Source organism: Microcaecilia unicolor, chromosome 4, assembly GCF_901765095.1.
Source record: "Microcaecilia unicolor chromosome 4, aMicUni1.1, whole genome shotgun sequence".
Taxonomy (NCBI): Eukaryota; Metazoa; Chordata; class Amphibia; order Gymnophiona; family Siphonopidae; genus Microcaecilia; species Microcaecilia unicolor.
This window is the reverse complement of record NC_044034.1, coordinates 370288055-370311534: the sequence shown is the minus strand read 5'-3', so window position 1 is coordinate 370311534 and position 23480 is coordinate 370288055. Positions and strand designations below refer to the sequence as shown.

At 44.3% G+C, this 23480-nt stretch overlaps 1 protein-coding gene across 2 annotated transcripts in view; it reads right to left on the bottom strand.

The window, feature by feature from the left end:
- Positions 1-23480, bottom strand: part of DMD (dystrophin) — a 2615032-nt gene that overhangs the window by 1152857 nt on the left and 1438695 nt on the right. For both annotated transcript variants that reach the window (XM_030202363.1, XM_030202359.1), the window contains one exon: positions 6180-6330. In XM_030202363.1, the coding sequence (XP_030058223.1) occupies positions 6180-6330 (151 nt within the window). The remainder of the gene's footprint in view (positions 1-6179; positions 6331-23480) is intronic.

The window sequence follows — 23480 nt, the reverse complement described above, 5'->3', positions numbered from 1 at the left end:
TTATGTAAAATATTTCAGCATGTGCCCCTTGCTTATAGTACAAGAACAGTGTTCTTGCTGGGCAGACTGGATGGACCGTACAGGTCTTTTTATCTGTCGTCATTTACTATGTTACTATGTTATACACAGCCTGCTCTGACTAAGATTTCCAGTGCTGAGCACAGGTCATAGCTAATGCATTTTCACAGAGTGCTAAGAGTGGGATCTTTGATTAAAAATATGTGGCTAATGGAATAAATGGTGGAATGTTCAGTGCTCTTAAATGCTTCATCTAATGGAGATTTTTGTCCCGATAATTAGTCTCAGAAGTGCCTGCTAAAATCTTTCATAGGTCATAGTCATGGGTCATGCATTTGAGGTAGAACCAAAGCTGTTTACATCTTGCATTGCAAACTCAGAAAAGTAAATAAAGTTTCTTCCTTCTATTTTGTTAGCATGTAAATGAACAGTAAAACGTACTTCAGCTAGCTTACGCCAACTAGACAACAGGACAACAAACAAAATGCAACACTGATTTCAGGCCTAAGGTCTGTAACACCAGCAGTTACATTTTAACCCAAGTCCCGTTAGCCCATTGTATGGTTGACCCTTCTCCACTCCTAAAAGACCTCCCTCCACGCCAAACAGATCTCACATCTAATGCTGCAGGGCATCCTGAGCCATTAGCCAACAAATAATGGAAAAGTCTGCTTCAGATCTGTGGCTCGGCTTTCTTGTTTGCAAAGATTTCAAGTTGACCGTGTCAAAATCAAAGAGACACAGAGGAAGCACATCGTGTTTTTGTTTTTATCAAAGGTGATTTCAGTTTAATAACAGTACCTCATGGAAAGGATTGTTACGTAGGGTACGTGTTAAAGATAAGGCTAGTTTCTCTCCTTTCCTCCTTCACTTAGGGGTCCTTTAACTAAGCGGCGGTAAGCTTACTGCTCGCTATTCTGAAACTACTTGCGGGCTACCACAGCAGCCCAGCGGTAGTTCCCACCCCCAGCGCCATTTCCGATGCAAAAAAAATATATAAGCACGCAACTGTGGAACGCACTACCAAAGGCCACAAAAACACTGCACGACCTAACAATCTTCCGAAAACTACTGAAAACCAACCTGTTCAAGAAGGCATACCACAATGATCCATCCTAAATACCAGACAACTAGACTCTGCATGAACTAGACAAAACCGAAATCTCCACACTAGACTGATAACCTACGTGCTACTAATGAAAGTTACGCAATACGCACTTCCACTTTATTTCTCATGCCGGAAATGAACTTTCTATAGTTGATTGTCTAACTTATTCTATAATTCACTCTATCGTTTAGGAACTTCAATGCAATACCACTTGTATTTCTCTATCTGGAAATGGCGATCGCCATTACGGCATAATGTAAGCCACATTGAGCCTGCAAATTGGTGGGAAAATGTGGGCTACAAATGCAATAAATAAATAAATAAATCGTTACCATTTTTGTAGTACCAGTGTTTATCCGGTGGTAATCGGATAGTGCCCGGTTACCGCTGAGTTAGATCAGGAGCCCTTACCGCCACCTCAATGGGTGGCAGTAAGTGCTCCCCCCTAAAATGCCTGCACAGTAGGTGGTTCACTTACTGAACAGCCATTACTTAAAAAAAAAAAAAGACAGCCCTTTACCTGCTGCGGTAAAGGGGGGCCTCAGCGCACATCGAAGACAGGCTTAGTAAAACTGTCCCTTACTGAACTATTGGGTCTTTGCTTTTCACGGCTTTGCTTCCAGAACAAATTATAAAGAAACTTCAGACCGCCCGGAACACAGCAGCCAGGCTTATATTTGGAAAAAACACGTTATGATAGCGCCAAACCCCTTCGAGAACAGTTGCACTGGCCCAAGCTTAGCGGAGTTTTAAAAAGGTTTGGACGGCTTCCTAAAGGAAAAGTCCATAGAGCGTTATTAAATGAACTTGGGGAAAATCCACTATTTTTGGGATAAGCAGTATAAAATGTTTAGTACTTTTTTGGGATCTTGCCAGGTATTTGTGATCTGGATTGGCCACTGTTGGAAACAGGATGCTGGGCTTGATGGACCTTTGGTCTTTCCCAGTATGGTAATACTTATGTACTTATTCAAAGAACACATTGTTTTTAAGGTCTGCACCCTGGTTCATAAAATTATATATGGCGAAGTCCCAGGAAACATGACAGACCTCACAGACCTACCAACCAGAAACACAACATCAGCACGAACTTACCTAAATCTCCACTACCCAAGTACTAAAGGACTCAATACAAATCAACTTATGCATCCAGCTTTTCTGACTTAAGCGCACAACTATGGAACGCTCTGCCAAAGATAATAAAAACAACGAACGACCACCTAAGTTTCCGGAAAGAACTAAAAACAAACTTGTTCAAAAAGGCCATATCCCACCGACCCAACCTAAAAACCTAAGTTCCTGCAACACTGCAAAACCAAAGACTGTAATGGACATACCTTAACCCTCATCCCCCCTCCCTAACTTCCCCAATGTATCTACCAAACACAAACCTTCTTTTACCACAATAACACCTGTATTTGTTCATACCGCAACTGGCGAACGCCGTTGCGGTACCATGTAAACCACATTGAGCCAGCAAATAGGTGGGAAAATGTGGGAAACAAATAAATAAAAAAACATTTGCACTCGCATTAGCTTTCATGCTCCCTCTCAAAATAATCACACTGAAAACAATTATATCCTTGTGGCAAAATAACTTGGCTGCAGCTTTATTCACAGCAACAAACACTAATATAGCAATATCTAACTCTAAATGTACAATTTTTAGCAACTTTCCAAACCAAACAACCTTTACTATAATGATCAATCCCTTTTACAAAGCCAGTCGGTGACAACCTAGCTGCCCAGTGCTTATTTATCAATTAACATTCAAACCCAAATTTGTTTCAGTGAACCCTGCGGTGCTGTCAAGGCCTTACCTTCCACTTGTGGCAGTGTCCCACACAAGCAGATCACCAAATAAAATTACTGACTTTTCCTGTACCTTCCCCACATCTGCAGCCCACCCATACCCTACCCCACCCCATCAGTAGAACAGCCTACATAAAGTCTTCATTGTTGGCTTAATCATGAATTAATAATGTGTGAGGACTGTTGGGCAGACTGGGTGGTCCAAAACACAACATAGAGCATTACAGCAGTAACATAAACCCAACAGCAAAAACCCTTGTGTCCATCGACTCCTCCTCCCCTAAGCATTCATGGGAAGAGCTGGGTGGGAATGAAAAGACTACCAAATTTCTTTCGGACCACTTCTCTTAGCCTTCCATCTCCCCTGCCTTTCTTACAACAAAAACCCGCCCAACTCCTGTCACCTATTTCCACTCGCCCTTTCTGCCCAATTTGTGCAACCAATCAGTGAATCTAAAGAAACAAGATGGCAAGCGATCCGCAAAATCCAACGTGGAGACAAACAAAGCAGATCAATCAGTGATATGGTTCAAAACTTTATTTTCAGAGATTCGCCCGACACAGACTGTGTTTCGCCCACAAGGGCTGCGTCAGGGGCTAATAGTCCAAGCAGGACATGAGATTGAAACGTAAAAAACCAGCAGGGTGCTTTCCTCAATCAAGATGAGGACCAGAGACTTACCCTGTGCATTGAGCTGATGTCCCTCATCTTGATTGAGGAAAGCACCCTGCTGGTTTATCACCAATCAGTGAATTCCTTCTCACTCTCCACTGTTAACATCATAAACTCAGCCATTTCTTTTCCTTCCTCTCAGCCACCTAATGCCTCAGATTTCCAAAGCCCCGCTTTCTTCCCACCCCAATAGAACTTATCAAGTAATATCAAACTCAAACATATCACCACCGTGGAAAGCAGTCTGCATCCAGCTTCTCCTACATAAGCGCACAACTATGGAATGGCCTCCCAAAAGCTGTGAAAACAATCCATGACCGCCTGAACTTCAGGAAATCACTAAAAACCAACCTCTTCAAAAAGGCCTACCCAACGACCCCACGTAACCCTCTTCACCTACCAACACAGCATGACTATGATCGAACAGGACAACACACAATCTTCATCCCTTCCGACCCTCCACATATATCTCATTCGATCACTATTGACGGTACTATGTAAGCCACATTGAGCCTACAAATAGGTGGGAAAATGTGGGATACAAATGCAACAAATAATAAATAAATAAACCATATATCTCTTATTAAATATATATTTATTCCCTTTGCTCTTGTTTATTCCTAACCCCCTTTCATTTCCTTCTTTTACCTATTCTATGGTGATTCCATTTCCTTAACCCTTAAGACTCCCTCCCCTTCCCACCCCCCTCCTTTCTTACATATGATAAACTATCCCTCCAGCAGCTTGGCCAATGTTATCTCAGCTAATTCCTCGAGCCCTCATTATATTGTTAACAAGAGAGTTCCTGTTGAAAATCAGGTTGAACTACTGTCTCTGTCTATATATCCAGGTATCCAGAAGAAGAACCTGAGATATCATTTATTTCTTGTTCCTGGAAAAGACCACATTCAATGGAAAACAGGTATAAATACAAATTTTTGCATGTGTCTACCTTTTCCTATATGGGCACGCAACTATGGAACGCACTACCATGCAACCTGAAAACGGTCCATGAACTGACCAATTTCCGCAAACTACTGAAAACGTATCTCTTCGAAAAGATATATCACAAAGATCAACACGTGTAACTACACAATCTTTAATATAGATAGGAATGTCTTATAACATCTTTGCTGTAATACAACCATGTACTTCACCACCATGTAACCCAAACCCTCTATAAACCAAATGTATATTTTCTATTTCCAATATCCATGATGAATTGTAAGCCACATTGAGCCTGCAAAGAGGTGGGATAATGTGGGATACAAATGCAATAAATAGTCAATATTCAAAAATGATTCAAAATGATTTGCATTATGTGGTTGTCTTTCAATATTCAGCAATATCGGCATACCTTCATCCATTTAAGCAGGATCACATACATAGCAATCCTAATTTAAAAATGGACAACATCGCCATTTAAATTCAGAACTGCATGTTCAGTAGTCTTACTTTAAAAAAATGGCTGAGCAGAATTTTGACATACTGTACATATAACGGATAACTCATCGTTGATCTCCTTAACAATACTCGCCAACCTTTCTCAATAGAGAAATAAATCCAAACATCATCTGCAAAAAAAATAACGAAAGTGGAAGCATCCAATACTGAACATAACAGCTGCATGAAATATTAAATAAAATTGGGGAAAGTATAAAGTCTTGCGGGATCCTACATCCTGAAAACAAACTCTTCGAGTATTCTTGGCTCCAATATAGTTGCGTTGGGTGATTTTACAAAAAAGGAAACAAACCAATGAAGGACCACATTTCTGAGTTCGAAACCTCATAGCTGCATCAGTAGAAGACTATGCTGGACAGCATCGAATGCGGCCCCTAAATCCAAACAAAGAACCACCACCAGACAGTCTCCTTTATCCAACACTTTACACATACCATCCTACAAAGAAACCAAAAGGGCTCCTGTACTGTAAAGTGAGAAAATTCTGACTAAAAATTGTTAAAACATGTGTTGATCTCCACAAACTCTTATCTGTTCATGTCCAACTTTTTCAACAGCCTTCCCCAAAAATGTAAAGTTGGGGACAGACCTATAAATATGGATGACACCATCATCCAAAGGCGATTCCTTCAGAGTTTGTTCAATAATCACTTGCTTAACTGAATCTGGAAACACATCCCGATCCAATGAACCATTTAAAACGGTCATCATACCAACCAATTATTCGCTTGAAGTTTTCTCTAAAAGAAATTGGTGGGGGTCAAAAAAGCAGGAAGTAGATTTCAACCTCAACATAACATCAAATACTTTTTTGCTTAAACTTCATCGAAAGTCTACTAACAACTTAAAGACTAACCACCACCAACTCTTTCTATGTCTCCCTTCCTTTACTAACGTATGATCAGCAGAGACTTGAGTTTGAACCTAGGGATGAACTGTCCTCGGCAATATCTGATCACAACATAACCAGGACACGTCAATAGAAATCACAAGATCCAGCAAAGCATTTCAAGAATTTTTTAAAAAGATATTCCGAGCACAGAAAACATTGACAGATCTATAATACCAGCAGGATGTAATACTGCAGTTAAAAAAAAAACTTACCTTGAGCTGCTGTGTACATTTGGTCGGGTCCAAACTCCCGGCACCAGCTTGCATCTCAACCAGAACTTTCTCGGCGTCAGACAGCCACTGGGCAAAGCTCTTCATGTCATGGTGAAAATGTCGCCACTTCTCCACAGATCTGTCAAAGCGCCTGGAGGTACAGAAATCAAGATGGTTTACTAATTTAACTTACTTGCTAAAAAACATCGATAGAATTCTGGATTGTACAAAGAATTCATGGATATTTAGTGGCCCTTTTACTAAGCAGCATAGGCACCATGCACCAATTTGGAGTTACCGCCAGACTACCATGTGGCCACGGGTGGTAATTTAGTTTTTTACGCATGTCCGCTATGCGCGCAGGAAAATAATTTTTATTTTCTGGCTCATGGCAGAAACTGGGCGGTAATCGTCATTCTACGCGTGTAGACAATTACACGCATGGTTACTGCATAAGACCTTACCGCGAAGTCAATAGGTGGTGGTAAGGTCTCAGACCCAAAATGGACACGCGCCAATTTTTATTTTGCCGCACGTTCATTTTCAGCAAAAATTTTAAAGGGGCCTTTTTGATGGGCACGCCGAAAAATGGATCTGCGCATGCCAGCCTATACTAGCGTAGCGCAGTCCATTTTTCAGCGCACCTTAGTAAAAGGACCCCTTAAACACTGCAGTCAACGTTGGATTTGAATGCTGATTGTGGCATTTAAAGCTATACTGAGATATTCAGCGCCAGTTGATACTAGAATATTGGAGCTAAAGATCTGGTTATAGCTGTGTCCTTCATTTTAATGTCTGGGGGACACTGGTACATGAGTACATAATAAGTACATAAGTATTGCCATACTGGGAAAGACCAAAGGTCCATCGAGCCCAGCATCCTGTTTCCAACAGTGGCCAATCCAGGTCACAAATACCCGGCAAGATCCCAAATATGTACAAAACATTTTATACTGTTTTTCCCAGAAATAGTGGATTTTCCCCAAGTCCATTTAATAACAGTCTATGGACTTTTCCTTTAGGAAACTGTCCAAACCTTTTTAAAACTCCGCTAAGCTAACCGCCTTTACCACATTCTCTGCCAACGAATTCCAGAGTTTAATTACACACTGAGTGAAGAAAAAGTCTCTCCGATTCGTTTTAAATTTACTACATTGTAGCTTCATCGCATGCCCCCTAGGCCTAGGATTTTTGGAAAGCGTGAACAGACACCACATCTACCCGTTCAACTCCACTCATTATTTTATAGACCTCTATCATATCTCCCCTCAGCCGCCTTTTCTCCAAGCTGAAGAGCCCTAGCCGCTTTAGCCTTTCCTCTGACCCCAAACTCTCTTCTCTTAATACATACTTCTCCCCAGCTGGTCCAGATGTTTGCTGCTGACACTGTCTCCACAAATCTGCTCTGTTTTCCTTCAGGACTGTGGCTCTCAACGAGTTACATAAGTCCATAAGTATTGCCATACTGGGACAGACCGGAGCTTCATCAAGTCCAGGATCCTGGTTTCCAACAGTGGCCAATCAAGGTCACAAATACGACATACATATGCCAACATAGGAATTTCCACGTTATAAAACACACACCAAACATCCGAAAGGAATCATATTCTTCCAAAAACACAGTGGCTGTTATAAAATGGCCACACAGACCTCCATGCAGAGCTGAGGAGGTGCCTAATGGTTACAGCAACGGGCTGAGAATCAGGGGACCCAGGTTCAAATCCCACTGCAGCTCTTTGTGACTTTTTTTTTTCTTTTAAATTTTGAGCCCTCCGGGGACAGAAAAATAACTGCTGTACCTGAATCTACACCACCTCAATAGCCTTCGGGCTTACAGGCTTCTTCTACATTCAGGTACGGTAGGTATTTTTCTGTCCCTGGAGGGCTCACAATGGGGGGCCCTTTTACTAAGCTGCGGTAAAGGGGGGGCCTACACATGTTTTTGACATATTCTGAGGCCCCCTTTTACCGAGGCTGTAAAAGGCCGGGGTATTTTTTTAAAGATTTGGCCATGCGGTAAGTGAACCTCTTGCCAAACAACCATTTTGGGGGTGTGGGGGTACTTACCGCCATCACTGAGGTGGTGGTAAGGGCTCCAGCACTAACCCAGCAGTACAAAAATAGAAAAACATTTGTAGCACCGGAAATGGCGCCCACTGCGGTAATTACATGTCCTCTAGTTCTACCACCTTCCCATCTACGGAAAAGGTTTGTTTGCGGATTAATGTAATGTAACATTTATACCCCCCGCTTTCCCACTTATTAGCAGGCTAATACCTTTCAAATATTTGAACGTCTGTATCATATCACCCCTGTTTCTCCTTTCCTCCAGAGTATACATGTTCAGGTCCGCAAGTCTCTCCTCATACGTCTTGTAACGCAAATCCCATACCATTCTCGTAGCTTTTCTTTGCTCCGCTTCAATTCTTTTTACATCCTTAGCAAGATACGGCCTCCAAAACTGAACACAATACTCCAGGTGGGGCCTCACCAACGACTTATACAGGGGTATCAACACCCCCTTTCTTCTGCTTGTCACACCTCTCTCTATACAGCCTAGCAACCTTCTACATAAGTACAGTGGCAATCCAGGCTTCAAGAACCCGGCAAAACCCACCCTCAGGAATCTGTCCAAACCCCCTTTAAATTCCGTAAGGCCAGCTGCTGTCACTACATTCTCCGGCAACGAGTTCCAGAGTCTAACTACACACTAAGTAAAGAAAAACTTTCTCCTGTTTGTTTTACATCTACCATATTCTAGCTTCATCTTGTGTCCCCTGGTTTTGTTGTTGTTTGAAAGTGTAAACAAACGCTTCACATCTGTCCGCTCTAATCCGCTCATTATCTTGTAGACTTCTATTGTATCACCTCTCAGCCGCCTTTTCTCCAAGCTGAAGAGCCCTAACCTTCTCAGCCTTTCCTCATAGGGAAGTCGTTCCATTCCATTTATCATTTTTGTCACCCTTCTCTACACCTTCTCCAAATTCCTTTATATCTTTTTTGTGATACGGCGACCAGAATTGAACACAATATTCGAGGTGCGGTTGCACAATGGAGCGATACAACAGCATTATAACATCCTTGTGTTTGTTTTCCATCCCTTTCCTAATAATACCCAACATTCTGTGCGTTTTCTTAGCCGCCGCAGCACACTGAGCAGAAGTTTTTAACGTCTTATCAACGATGACTCCCAGATCCCTTTCTAGGTCTGTGGCTCCTAACGCGGAACATTGCATGACATAGGTGTAATTCGGGTTCCTCTTACCCACATGCATCACTTTGCACTTGTCAACATTCTAGCTACGGCCACTGCCTTGTCACAACGTTTCGTCGCCTTCAGATCCTCAGATACTATCACCCCAAGATCCCTCTCCGCGTCTGTACATATCAGACTCTCACCGCCTAACACGTACATCTCCCGTGGATTTCTATTCCTAAGTGCATCACTTTTCATTTCCTTGCATTGAATTTTAATTGCCAAACCATAGACCATTCTTCTAGCTTCTGCAGATCCTTTTTCATGTTTTCCACTTCCTCCTGGGTGTCCACTCTGTTACAAATCTTAGTATCATCCGCAAAAAGGCAAACTTTACCTTCTAACCCTTCGGCAATGTCACTCACAAATATATTGAATAGAATCGGCCCCAGCACCGATCCCTGAGGCACTCTACTACTCTACTCACCTTTCCCTCCTCCGAGCGAACTCCATTCACTACCACCCTCTAGCATCTGTCCGTCAACCAGTTCCTAATCCAGTTCACCACTTCAGGACCTATCTTCAGCCCATCGAGTTTATTTAAGAGCCTCCTGTGGGGAACCGTGTCAAAAGCTTTGCTGAAATCTAAGTAGATTACGTCTATAGCACGTCCATGATTCAATTCTGCGGTCACCCAGTCAAAGAATTCAATGAGATTTGTTTGGCACGATTTACCTTTGGTAAAACCATGGTCTCGGATCTTGCAACTTATTGGCTTCCAGGAAATTCACTATCCTTTCCTTCAGCATGGCTTCCATTACTTTTCCAATAACCGAAGTGAGGCTTACAGGCCTGTAGTTTCCAGTTTCTTCCTTATCACCACTTTTGTGAAGAGGGACCACATCCGCTAAATTTCTTCTCTCTCTAAGAACTGGAATTTCAATATTATCTATCTTAATTGACAGAGGGAAGTCGTCTTGAACAGTACTAGAAAGACAGATACGATTGCCTCTCATCCATTGATTAATATTGCTGAGACAAAGCCTCAAAGCTCTTTTCATAAGTTGAATCAACAGCCACCAGGAATTGCAAATCGTCTGCATAAATCTTATATCGCAGACCAAGGTAACGCAGTAAAAAATGAAGCGGGAGAAGATAAAGGTTGAACAATACCGCAGAAAGGCAGAACACCGGTAAAACAAGATTTTATTTCAGATCTTCTAACTCCATCACATACATAAAAACATCTGTCTGATAGAAAAGAACGGAAGCAGTGTAATATTGCACCACCCAGCCCAACTGCCTGTAAGCGGTTGAATCAAATCTCGCAATTGATTGTGTCAAAGGCTGCTGATATATCTAAAGTAACCAACAAAAGGCTTTTACCTTCATCAAAGCCAGCTTCACATAGCACACAGTAAGAATAATTTGGTTCATCTGTCATTATTAAAGAAATGTTTGAACGCAAGAGGAAGGGAGCTCAATAACACCGTAAAATCGCTGTGGACAGGCTTGTTTAAATGTAGAAACGAAATGTACTGTACGCATGTTCATTTACACCTGTTGCCGACCTGCTGTGAATGTATATGGCTTCATTTCACTTGCAATTTTTGCTGCTTTTTGCTGGGTATAGATTCACCTGAGCATCTAGAAAATAGGCTTAAAATAGATGCCTGCTGGCCCTCTCAACTTAGGTTGACCTGTTATAAAATTACTCTCCACCGTTATAATTTAATGACTCACCCGAGCACGTAGACCAGGATTGCATGCACTCGGATGCACACTCTGATAGAACTGGCTGGGAGTTCGCATTAAAAAGAGGAGGTGCTCAGAAAAAGCTGGCATGGTTTTTTATTTAAACAGCAAAGATGACCAACAAAAGCAAAAAAAAAAAAAAAAAAACACATTAAAAAAAAAAATATATATATATATATAAAACGTCAAAATTTAAAATTAATCATAAGATATGTATTTAAAAGATGAATCCATCAAAATCAAAAAAATTACATAAAAAAGGCGACACTTTGGATGTAAAAATGAAGAATCAACTTTATTAGCCAAACTGTAGCAGGGAGAAAGGGACTCGACACAGCTGTGTTTCGGCCGTACTGGCCTGCGTCAGGACTCTTCTCTGCCGTCTGTTGATTATAAATTCTATCCAAATAGAACTAGTTCGGTTTGATTACATAGATCAGAGACGCTGCTCTGATCTTCTCTGCTCAACAACTTTGTTTCCAGTACAATTGAGCATTATAGCTTCAGTTTATTGACACACATATTCTTTTTATATTTGGATGGAATTTATAATCAACAGACGGCAGAGAAGAGTCCTGACGCAGGCCAGTACGGCCGAAACACAGCTGTGTCGAGTCCCTTTCTCCCTGCTACAGTTTGGCTAATAAAGTTGATTCTTCATTTTTACATCCAAAGTGTCGCCTTTTTTATGTAATTTTTTGATTTTGATGGATTCATCTTTTAAATACATATCTTATGATTAATTTTAAATTTTGACGTTTATATATATATATATTTTTTTTTTTTTTATGTTTTTTGTTTTTTGCTTTTGTTGGTCATCTTTGCTGTTTGTTTCTTGTTGATTTCCTTGCGAAGACTGGTTTCTTCTGTTTTTTGTACCATGGTCTTTTATTTGACATTTGTTCAGGTATTTCTGGGGGCGGAGAGTGAGTGGACTGGGAGTGGGACCGGCAGTTCTACAAATGGGAGCCTCCATGCAGTGACATGCAGTGAGCGTGAAATTCTATAAATTGCACTCAGAAATGGGTGGCAGGAAAGATCGGTGCTAAGCGTGACTCTATAGATTCCAACTTACGCCGGCTGAAACCCGGTGCCGAAGTTGGGTGCACTGACCTCCCTATTCTGTAAGTATGCTCACAGCTTTTTGGAATACCCCTGACATGCCAGTGCCCCTCCCATGGCCACGCCCCCTTTACAGATACACACTATCAGGGGCATTTTCGAAAGAGGACGCCCATCTTCCGACACAAATCGGGAGATGGGCGTCCTTCTCTCAGGGTCGCCCAAATCTGCATAATCGAAAGCCAATGTTGGCCGTCCTCAACTGCTTTCCATCGCGGGGATGACCAAAATTCACGGAGCGTGTCGGCACCGTACCGAAGGCGGGACTGGGGCGTGATTTAGAGATGGGCGTCCTCGGCTAATAATGGAAAAAAGAAGGGCGTCCCTGACGAGCATTTGGCCGACTTTACTTGGTCCATTTTTTTTCACGACCAAGGCTCAAAAAGATGCCTGAACTGACCAGATGACCACCGGAGGGAATCGAGGATGGCCTCCCCTTACTCCCCCAGTGGTCACCAACCCCTCCCACCCAAAAAAACATTTTTTAACGTTTTTTTTCCAGCCTCTATGCAACCCTCAAATGTCATACCCAGCTCCATCACAGCAGTATGCAGGTCCCTAGAGCAGTTTTTAGTGGATGCAGTGCACTTCAGGCAGGCAGACCCAGGCCCACCCCCCCTTACCTGCTACACTTGTGGTGGTAAATGTTGAGCCCTCCAAACCCCCCCAAAACCCACTGTACCCACATGTAAGTGCCCCCCTTCATCCCTTAGGGTTATGGTAGTGGTGTACAGTTGTGGGGAATGGGTTTTGGGGGGGGGGGGGGGTTAGAGGGCTCAGCACCGAAGGTAAGGGAGCTATGCAGTTGGGAGCAATTTGTGAAGTCCACTGCAGTGCCCCCTAGGGTGCCCGGTTGGTGTCCTGGCATGAGAGGGGGACCAGTGCACTACAAATGCTGGCTCCTCCCATGACCAAATGGCTTGGATTTGGCCGGTTTTGAGATGGCCGCCATTAGTCTCCATTATCGGCGAAAACCAACGGCGGCCATCTCTAAGTGCGGCAATCTCTAACGGTGGCCCAAATGTTGAGATTTGGCAGGCCCCGACCGTATTATCGAAATGAAAGATGGCCAGCCATCTTGTTTCGATAATACAGTCAGGTACGCTGCTTTACGGGGCCGTCATTACAGATGGTCGCCCTTATAGATGGCTGCCCCCGTTCGATTATACCCCTCCACATTACCTTTTTAAAAATGCACCTTACTGAATCTAGCCCACTGTCTACATCAGTGAAGATAAGTGGATTAAGTGGCCTTTTAAAAGAATTCTTCTGTATGAAAATATTTCAGCGTACATGAAATAATTGAACCGTGGACTGAGCAGAATGTAAATCTTTCAAATAAATATTTTTTGGGGCAAGATATAATGTTTTGAATGAACGCAATCACTCTTTTTGTATGGCACTACCTGCTTCTGTTTGAAACTATGTGCAACGAATAAAATTAATTGATACATAACCCGAGACATCAATGATGTTAAGTTGTAGAGATATAGAATTGTGGGGCCTTTTCGGTTTTCCAGTGACTTTAATCCCCATTAGTGTGCTGGTATTATGACAAATAATTTGAAAGCCAAAATTCTCCATTTTCCTCCTCTTATTAAAAGGTTTTCACACATCTCTGGACTTTTTCCAGCCACTGTGTGCAATTCACTTCATTTCCCTGCAGTGGGGTAGCCAAGGGTGGGCCTGGGCCCACCCATTTTGGGCTCAGGGCCACCCAGTAGCATACCTTGTAAATAGCAGATCTTCACCTGCAGCAAGCAGCGACTGATACATATTTCTCACACCAGCCCCACCGCCTTCCCTCTGATGTATTCCCACCTATGCAGAAACAGGAAGTTGCATCAGAGGGAAGGGTGTGGGGCCAACATGAGCAGTGTGTATTAATTGCTTCTCGCGGCTGGTGAAAATCTGCTATTTAAAAGGTATGCGGGGGAGGGGGGATGTTTGAGAGACCATATGGCATGCAGGCGAGAGGAGAGACCAAATCACCTGTGGGACTGGGTGGGGTTTTTCTGCCCACCCATCTTGGGCCCAGGCCCATCCAAAATTGGGTGTCTGGCTACGCCCCTGTTTCCCTGGACCTCAACTTACTTACTTACTTATGGTGAATCATTCTTCCCGCCAAGTTTGAAATGCTAGAAAATAGTCCCTGTATCCTGATTGGCTTTTTAAAAGTAGTAAAGTTCACTCTCATGGATCTTCCTCCACCCCCATCCCCTTATCTGTTGGTGTTCCCCAGGGATCTGTCCTTGGACCCCTTCTCTTCTCAATCTACACCTCTTCCCTGGGCTCCCTGATCTCATCTCATGGTTTCCAGTACCATCTCTATGCTGATGACACCCAACTGTATCTCTCCACACCAGACATCACCGCGGTAAAGGTATCGGCCTGCTTATCCGACATTGCTGCATGGATGTCCAACCGCCACCTGAAACTGAACATGTCCAAGACCGAGCTTATCGTCTTTCCACCAAAACCCACTTCTCCTCTTCCTCCACTTTCTATCTCAGTTGATAACACCCTCATCCTCCCCGTCTCATCTGCCCGCAACCTCGGAGTCATCTTTGACTCCTCTCTCTCCTTCTCTGCGCATATCCAGCAGATAGCCAAGACCTGTCGCTTCTTCCTCTTTAACATCAGCAAAATTCGCCCTTTCCTCTCTGAACACACCACCCGAACTCTCGTCCACGCTCTCATTACCTCTCACCTGGACTACTGCAACTTACTCCTCACCGGCCTCCCACAGTCATCTATCCCCCCTTCAATCTGTTCAGAACTCTGCTGCACGTCTCATATTCCGCCAGAACCGATATACTCATATCACCCCTCTCCTCAGGTCACTTCACTGGCTTCCGATCAGATACCGCATTCAATTCAAGCTTCTCCTTCTTACCTACAAATGCACTCAGTCTGCTGCCCCTCACTATCTTCTACCCTCATCTCCCCTTACGTTCCCGCCCGTAACCTCCGTTCACAGGATAAATCCCTCCTCTCAGTACCCTTCTCCACCACCGCCAACTCCAGGCTCCGCTCATTCTGCCTCGCCTCACCCTATGCTTGGAACAACCTTCCTGAGCCCTTACGCCAAGCCCCCTCCCTGCCCATCTTCAAGTCTTTACTTAAAGCCCACCTCTTCAATGCTGCGTTCGGCACCTAACCCTTACCGTTCAGTGAATCCAGACTGCCCCAATTTGACTGCCCCTATCGGACCGACCATTCACTTGTCTATTAGATTGTAAGCTCTTTGAGCAGGAACTGTCTCTCTTTGTTAAATTGTACAGCGCTGCGTAACCCTAGTAGCGCTCTAGAAATGTTAAGTAGTAGTAGTAAAGCAGTACAGAGGTCAGGCCATTCAGCAAAGCAATCTCCTGTCTAGTTCTCCCTGCCACACCTTATCCAGTTACAAGTAAGTAAATCTAAAAAGATGTGAATGTACAAGGATGTGGGAGGAGGGTCTCCCCCACACCAATTTCCAAATTTTAGTTGGAGATCATGCACGTAACGTTATTGGCCTCCCTCAAAGTAGTCTTACATCCTTTCCCTAACCGCTAACAGTCAGTCACCGAAATGCTACAGCAGTTGAAGGTTATCTTGGCTAGAGGCAGTGTCTTTCGAAGCTAAAGAGCATCTTCTGAAAGTCCATCTCTTTTATCACAGCCTTTCCCACAGGCTACTGAGGAAAGATCACGGCGAGGTCACGCACAGAGCCTGCATGTCCTAAAAATCAATAGTCAACTTCTTTGAGAAGGCTTAATGTTTGTAAATGCTGTCAGCCTCATGAAATTCAAATTGTATAGACCTTTGACAGTGAAATCTACTGTCGATAGCTCACTACTAAGCTGAAAAATAACTTTTTAATCGTGTCTCTGCCCCTCTTCACCAAATAGTGTCCTAATCACCATTATTTTCTGGAAAAGGAGGAAAAGACCTCAGAAGTCCTCGCTCGGCAGCAAGCATAAAAACTTAATGCCAGCTCATTATGGTCAAAAACCTCCTTCATTCCTAACCATATAATTTTTCTTGAATTTTAATTTTTTTTATGCTTGCCACCGAGTGAGGACTTCCAAGGTCTTTTTCTCCTTTCCAGCAAATAATAGTGATTAGGACACTATTTGGTGAAGAGGGGCAGAGACACGATTAAAAAGTTATTTTTCAGCCTCATCACATTAACATGTTTTGAGTATTAGACTTGTATTCTATTTCTTATCCTGCAGGAAAACTCCACCAAAACGGCAGATCTCACTTTGAGCCTTTGCTGCTTTGGTTTCACTCAACCTTTGGTGTGCATCCTGCTGTTTGATTAGTGACCAAATCGCAAGCATGAGGGTTCACTTTGGTAGATCGAAAAGATGGAGAACTGGGTCTCCAGTAACTGTGCATCTTACAGGCACCAATACTACTGTGATTCAGCTGCTATGTGGTTCCTTTCAAAGACTCACATTTTGAGAGCTAAGCAAGTTACAGAAGAAAAGTTATTCAAAGTCGTTAAATCGCAGGAGGATTGTGAAAAATTACAAGAGGACCTTACGAGACTGGGAGACCTGGGCATCCAAATAGCAGATGACATTTAATGTGAGCAAGTGCAAAGTGATGCATGTGGGAAAGAGGAACCCGAATTATAGCTACATCATGCAAGGTTCCACGTTAGGAGTCACAGACCAAGAAAGGGATCTAGGTGTCATCGTTGATGATACGTTGAAACCTTCTGCTCAGTGTGCTGCTGTGGCTAAGAAAGCGAATAGAATGTTAGGTATTATTAGGAAAGGAATGGAAAACAAAAATGAGGATGTTATAATGCCTTTGTATCGCTCCATGGTGCGACCGCACCTTGAATATTGTGTTCAATTCTGGTCGGCGCATCTCAAAAAAGATATAGTGGAATTAGAAAAGGTACAGAGAAGGGCGACGAAAATGATAAAGGGGATGGGACGACTTCCCTACGAGGAAAGGCTAAAGCGGCTAGGGCTCTTCAGCTTGGAGAAAAGGCGGCTGAGGGGAGATATGATAGAGGTCTATAAAATAATGAGTGGAGTTGAACGGGTAGATGTGAAGCATCTGTTCACGCTTTCCAAAAATACTAGGACTAGAGGGCATGCGATGAAGCTACAATGTAGTAAATTTACAACGAATCGGAGAAACCTTTTCTTCACTCAACGTGTAAGCAAACTCTGAAATTCATTGCCAGAAAATGTGGTAAAGGCGGTTAGCTTGGCGAAGGTTTGGACGGCTTCCTAAAAGAAAAGTCCATAGACCATTATTAAATGGACTTGGGGAAAATCCACTATTTCTGGGATAAGCAGTATAAAATGTTTTGTACTTTTTTGGGATCTTGCCAGGTATTTGTGACCTGGATTGGCCACTTTTGGAAATAGGATGCTGGGCTCGATGGACCTTTGGTCTTTCCCAGTACGGCAATACTTATGTACTTATGAAAAGAAAAACACCATCACTTACCCAAGCCAATGCCTTTTCAGACTGAACAGATGTTCTCAAAAAAGATACAGAAGAATTAGAAAACATACAGAGAAGGCTGACCAAAATGATTAAGGGGATGGAACGACTCTTCTACGAGGAAAGGCTAAAGAGGATAGATCTCCTTCAGCTTGGAGAAGAGATGGCTGACGGGAGACATGATAGATATCTATAAATCTTGGGCGGAGTGAAATGGGTATATGTGAATCAATTATTTACTAAAATACCTCATCAAGTTACATGATAATACATTTAAAACACAGAGGAGAAAATCCCATTTCACTCATCGCTTAGTTAATCTCTGAAATTCACTGCCAGAGGATGTGGTAACAGTGGTTAAAAAAAGGTTTGAACAAATTCCTGCCGATGACGTCCATAAACCGTTAAGGTAGACTTGGGGAAAGTCACTGATTATCAAGTATCATTGAAACTTGCTACTTTTTGGGACTCTGCAAGCTATCTGTGATCTGGACTGGCCACTGTTGGAAACAGGATGCTGGGTTAGTTAGATCCAATATGGCAACTCCTATGTTCTTATGTTCTATGGCTCTTCCCAGTGTCTAGTTTTGGATTTCTGGAACTGAAAGGGACATAATTGATTTAGGGTAAACAAGATTCTAGTGTGGTTGGCCCAAGTCATTGAAATCCAGTAACACGTTACTTTCTTGACACCACCATCGCAAAACACAGGAATTTTTACTCCCCTTCTTCTAGAAGATGGTTACTGGCAGGCCGGAGATATTCATCTCCGAGTGGAGTCTATTTCTACTACTACTACTATCATTTCTAAAGTGCTACTAGGGTTACGCAGCGCTGTACAATTTAACATGGAAGGACAGTCCCTGCTCAAGGAGCTTACAATCTAAAAAGACAGGTGTACAATCTAAAGAAGTGTAGAGTCCGTCTGGTAGGTGATACTATATTTCATGAGAGGTTAGGTGCCGAACGCGGCATTGAAGAGGTGAGTTTTAAGCAGATCTCACAGTTCTGTAGCCCAGGATACCGGCAAGCTTGGCCCAGTGAAGCTGGCAGCAACTCTCTACCACTCTCAAACACTCCTAAAGCATACTACGGTAAGTACAACTCTCTACCACTCCTAAAGCATACTCCGCTCTCAAGACAAATCCCTCCTTTCAGTACCCTTCTCCACCACCGCCAACTCCAGGCTCCGCCCTTTCTGCCTCGCATCACCCCATGCTTGGAATAAACTCCCTGAGCCCATACGCCAGGCCCCCTCCCTGCCCATCTTGAAATCCTTGCTCAAAGCCCACCTCTTCAATGTCGCCTTCAGCACCTAACCACTACACCCCTATTCAGGAAATCTAGACTGCCCCAACTTGACATTTCGTCTAGATTGTAAGCTCCTTTGAGCAGGGACTGTCCTTCTTTGTCAAACTTTACAGCGCTGCGTAACCCTAGTAGCGCTCTAGAAATGTTAAGTAGTAGTAGTAGTAAGTGGTGGAAGGGCCCAGGCTCTTCAGGTCTCTTTAACACAGGACAGCTGTCTCTGCTTCACTCCCCCCCGCCCCACTCTCCTGAGGATGAACTCACTAATTCCCTCAAGAGTCCTCATAAGCCTGTCTCTCTGCTGAGGATCCAGAAGTATGTGTGGAATCTACCATCCCCCAAGACAAGGCATGGATTTAATCTGACTTGAGGCAAAGGGACCATATCGGTTGAGACATAACAAAGGCACTTTATATGAGGAAGTAAGTCCATATCTCAAAGTGAGAACTGCACATACGAAAGAATATGTTGACATTTAAGCAGATGTAGCTAGAATAAGTGATAATATTTACAGAGCAAAGATTCAGTTTCCTCTTTCTTCTCTCGTTCTTCCAGCCTAAGCCTGATGCCCTCCCCTTCAATCAGCATCTAAGCACCTAACCTTAAGCTTTTTATCTTGTTGTGAGATCACAGAAGTAGTACAAGAATAGCACAAACCTGTTTAAATGGGTTTTATGAGCACAAGGCTGACCCTAGACAGCTTCATGTGCAAATACCATCACTCTCTCGGAAGGAAAGAGGCTTGAGAAAACACTGGCAGACTTCACCGAGAACCAAGATTCAAAGGACAGTGACCAGGGCAGAGCTGTCTTCCCTACAGATGAGCTGTTTTCTGTCCCCCCCTCCCCCTTCTCATTTTTAAATCTACCACACTTTTCTTGTCCGGTTGAGTCCAGCTAAGGTCTGGGGCTCCCAGGTTTTTTTCTCTTTCTCTGCTACCAGACCTCTTTCCTCACCCTCTCTGTCGGGCCAGTAGCCTCACAAGTGCATTCTGGAGACCTGTCTTCAACCCTACGGTATCCACGCTTAGAAGGTAACTGCGAGCTACAGTTCAGCGAAAGAGCAAGTCGGCTTAGTCGAGCTCTGGGAAAAGGATCTGTAGGTAGCACCTGCCATTCTCTAGGTCACTACTACTACTACTATTTGACATTTCTAGAGCGCTACTAGGGTTACGCAGCGCTGTACAATAAACAAAGAATGACGGTCCATGCTCAAAGGAGCTTACAATCTAGAGGACAAGACGGACAAGGAGAACAGACAAGCAATCACTACTGTCTGTTCCTTCGTTGCGAACCATATCATCTACATTTCGGAAGGTGACGCTCAGTGTGGTGGGGCCAACACTCTGGAACACTCCAAGGCACAGGGCCAGACAGTTTACATAAGAAATTGAGTTCAAGCAAATGTATTGTAAGATAGGAAGACCATTGTTTAGTGACAAGGTTAGAGTCCTGGGTGTGCTGACGGATTCTACTCTTTCTTTTAGGACTCCTATTTCTGCAGTGGTCAAAGCATGTTTTTTTAGGTTACGCCAGATACGCTCTGTGTAGCATCTGTTTGATAAAAAGGCTTTGCGCCAGTGGCCATTAGGGCTCAGGCCCACCCAACAGCAGCACACATTTAGTGGTAGCTGGTGGGGATCCCAAGCTCCGCCAGCAGAAGAGTTCCCCCTGATGGTAATGAAAACGCTATTCTCCAGGATACCAGCACCTGCGCATCCTCAGTTTTCAGCGCGTGCCTGCTGCAGACTGCAAAGGTGGAAAGAAGCGTTTTCCCACCAGCTGAGATTTTTTTGTGGTGGTGGGTGAAGGGGAGAACACTTGGTGCCCACCCACTTCTTGCCTAGGCCCACCCAAAATCTGTTGTCTGGCTACGCCCCTGCTTTGCGCATTGTAATTCATGCCCTAGTCATGCAATGACTGGATTACTGTAATGTTCTTTTTAGGGGCATAGGTCAGAGAGAGACCAGGCGACTGCAACTGATGCAGAATGTCGCTGTAAAGCTACTTTTTCATACTACAAAATATGACCATGTGACTCCCTTACTGAAAACTGAACACTGGTTACCGGTGGAACATCGCATTACCTATAAAATATTGCTTCTGGTGTTCAAGATTTATCATGCAAAGCTGCCTACTTTCTTGTCGCCTAGTTTGCAGTCTTATGTGTCTGGACGGTGTCTCCGCTCTAGCCAACAACCACTACTGTCTGTTCCTTCGTTGCGAACCATACCATCTTCTACATTTTAGAAGATGACGGTCAGTGTGGTGGGGCCAACACTCTGGAACAATCTACCCAACGCTTAAAACCCACCTCTTCCAGTTCCCTAACTACATTTTGGTTCTCTAACTGTTGATCTGCCTCGGCCTAAGGATAATGTGAGATACAGCAGGTTTGCTAGGGTTTGCTTGTGTTTGCTTGCATTTGCTAAATTTGTTTGCCTATGTTATTATTTTAATTTTTGTGTGTTTGATGTATTTTGCTTATGTTGTAACAATTTTGAAATGCGATATATTATGCTGTATGTTTGAATTTTTATTATATGTAAATCACTTTGATGGTCTCGGCCTTAGGCGATCAATCAAATAAATGTAACCTTGAACCTTGAAGGTGCACAACCAGTTCACTGGAAGGGCATTTCCTTGCTCTACTCAGAAAACAGCCAGCTTGTGACCTCAACACATGGTTCTAGAGGGATAACTTTATGTAGAATTTTTCACACGTAAAATGCACCTCGATTACAGAAAAGGACTTTATACAATAAGCATTGCATAGCTACACGCTCTATTTTACCCAAAATGTGCATAGGCATTCTCAGGGGGTAGTGTCGATGCAACGGAGACAGTGTGATGACGTACACGTATATTTTATAATATACTAGCCGTTAAGCCCGTTAAAACGGGCGAGATTTGTGTTTTGCAAACCATCCTCTCTCCCCTGGCCTCACCCTGTCCACCGATCCTCCCCCCCCCCATATCCAGCAACCCTCCTCTTTACCTTGGCCTCCCCCCCCCCCCGTCCACCAACCCTGCCCTCCCCCCATGTCCAGCAACCCTCCTCTCTGCCCTGCTCTCACCCCATGTCCAGCTACCCTCCTCACCGGCGCTCCCTCCCCCTTCCGTGCCGGGCCCCCTGCACTGACCTGACAGCGCCTCTCACCTCCATGTGGAAGCGCTGCAGGCAGCAGCAGAGCGATCTGCTGCCTGCAGCGCTGCCACATGGAGGTGAGAGGCGCTGTCAGGTCAGTGCAGGGGGCCCAATACAGAGGGGGGCGGGAGCGGCGGGGATGGGGGGGTTGGTGCTTGCAATGTTCGTTTCCAGGCTCCAGCGGCAGCATCCGACAGTCTGACTCTGTTTCCCTCTCTGTTCTGCCCTCTGACGTCATCACGTCTTGACGCGAGGGCGGGACAGAGAGGGAAGTCTCTACTGTGCATTTGCAGGTGAGTCGGTCACTTGCCATTTATATGTTTGATGTGAAAACACCAAGGGCGTAAGCTCACATAGAAACTGAGCGCAGGGGACATGAAATCATGCCCCAGGATCACAAAGAAAGTCAGAGACTGAGGCACAGGGAGATACAGTGACTCCCCAGAGTCATCCAGAGAGTCAGTGACTGAGGCACAGGGAGACACAGAGGGACATAATCAAACGGCACCGGCCATCTATATGGGTGGCCATCTATATGGCCAGCGCTGCAAAGAGCAGTGCCGAATCGTATTATCGAAAAAGATGGCCTGCCGTCTTTCGTTTCGATAATACGGTCGGGGCTGGACAAATGTCAGAGATGGCCAGCATCGATTTTCGCCGATAATGGAAACCGAGGCCGGCGATCTCAAACCCGGCCAAATCCAAGGCATTTGGTCATGGGAGGGGCCAGCATTTGTAGTGCACTGGTCCCTCTGACACGCCAGGACACCAACAGGGCACCCTAGGGGGACTTCAAAAATAGCTCCCAAGGTGCATAGTTCCCTTACCTTGGGTGCTGAGCCCCCCCCCCCCAAATCCCCCCCAAAACCCACTCCCCACAACTGTACACCACTACCATAGCCCTTAGGGCTGAAGGGGGGGCAATTACATGTGGTGGGTACAGTAGGTTTGGGGGGGGGGGGTTGGAGGGCTTAACATTTACCACCACAAGTGTAACAGGTAGGGGGGGATGGGCCTGGGTCCACTTGCCTGAAGTGCACTGCACCCACTAAATACTCCTCCAGGGACCTGCATACTGTTGTCAGGGAGCTGGGTATGACATTTGAGGCTGGCATACAGGGAGGGGGTTGGTGACCACTGGGGGAGTAAGGGGAGGTCAGCCCCAATTCCCTCTGGCGGTCATTTGGTCAGTTGGGGCACTTTTTTGAAGCTTGGTCCTGAAAAAAAAGGGACCAAGTGAAGCCGGCGAAATGCTCGTCAGGGCTGGCTTTCTTTTTCCATTATCGGGCGAAGCCGGCCATCTCATGACCACACCCCTG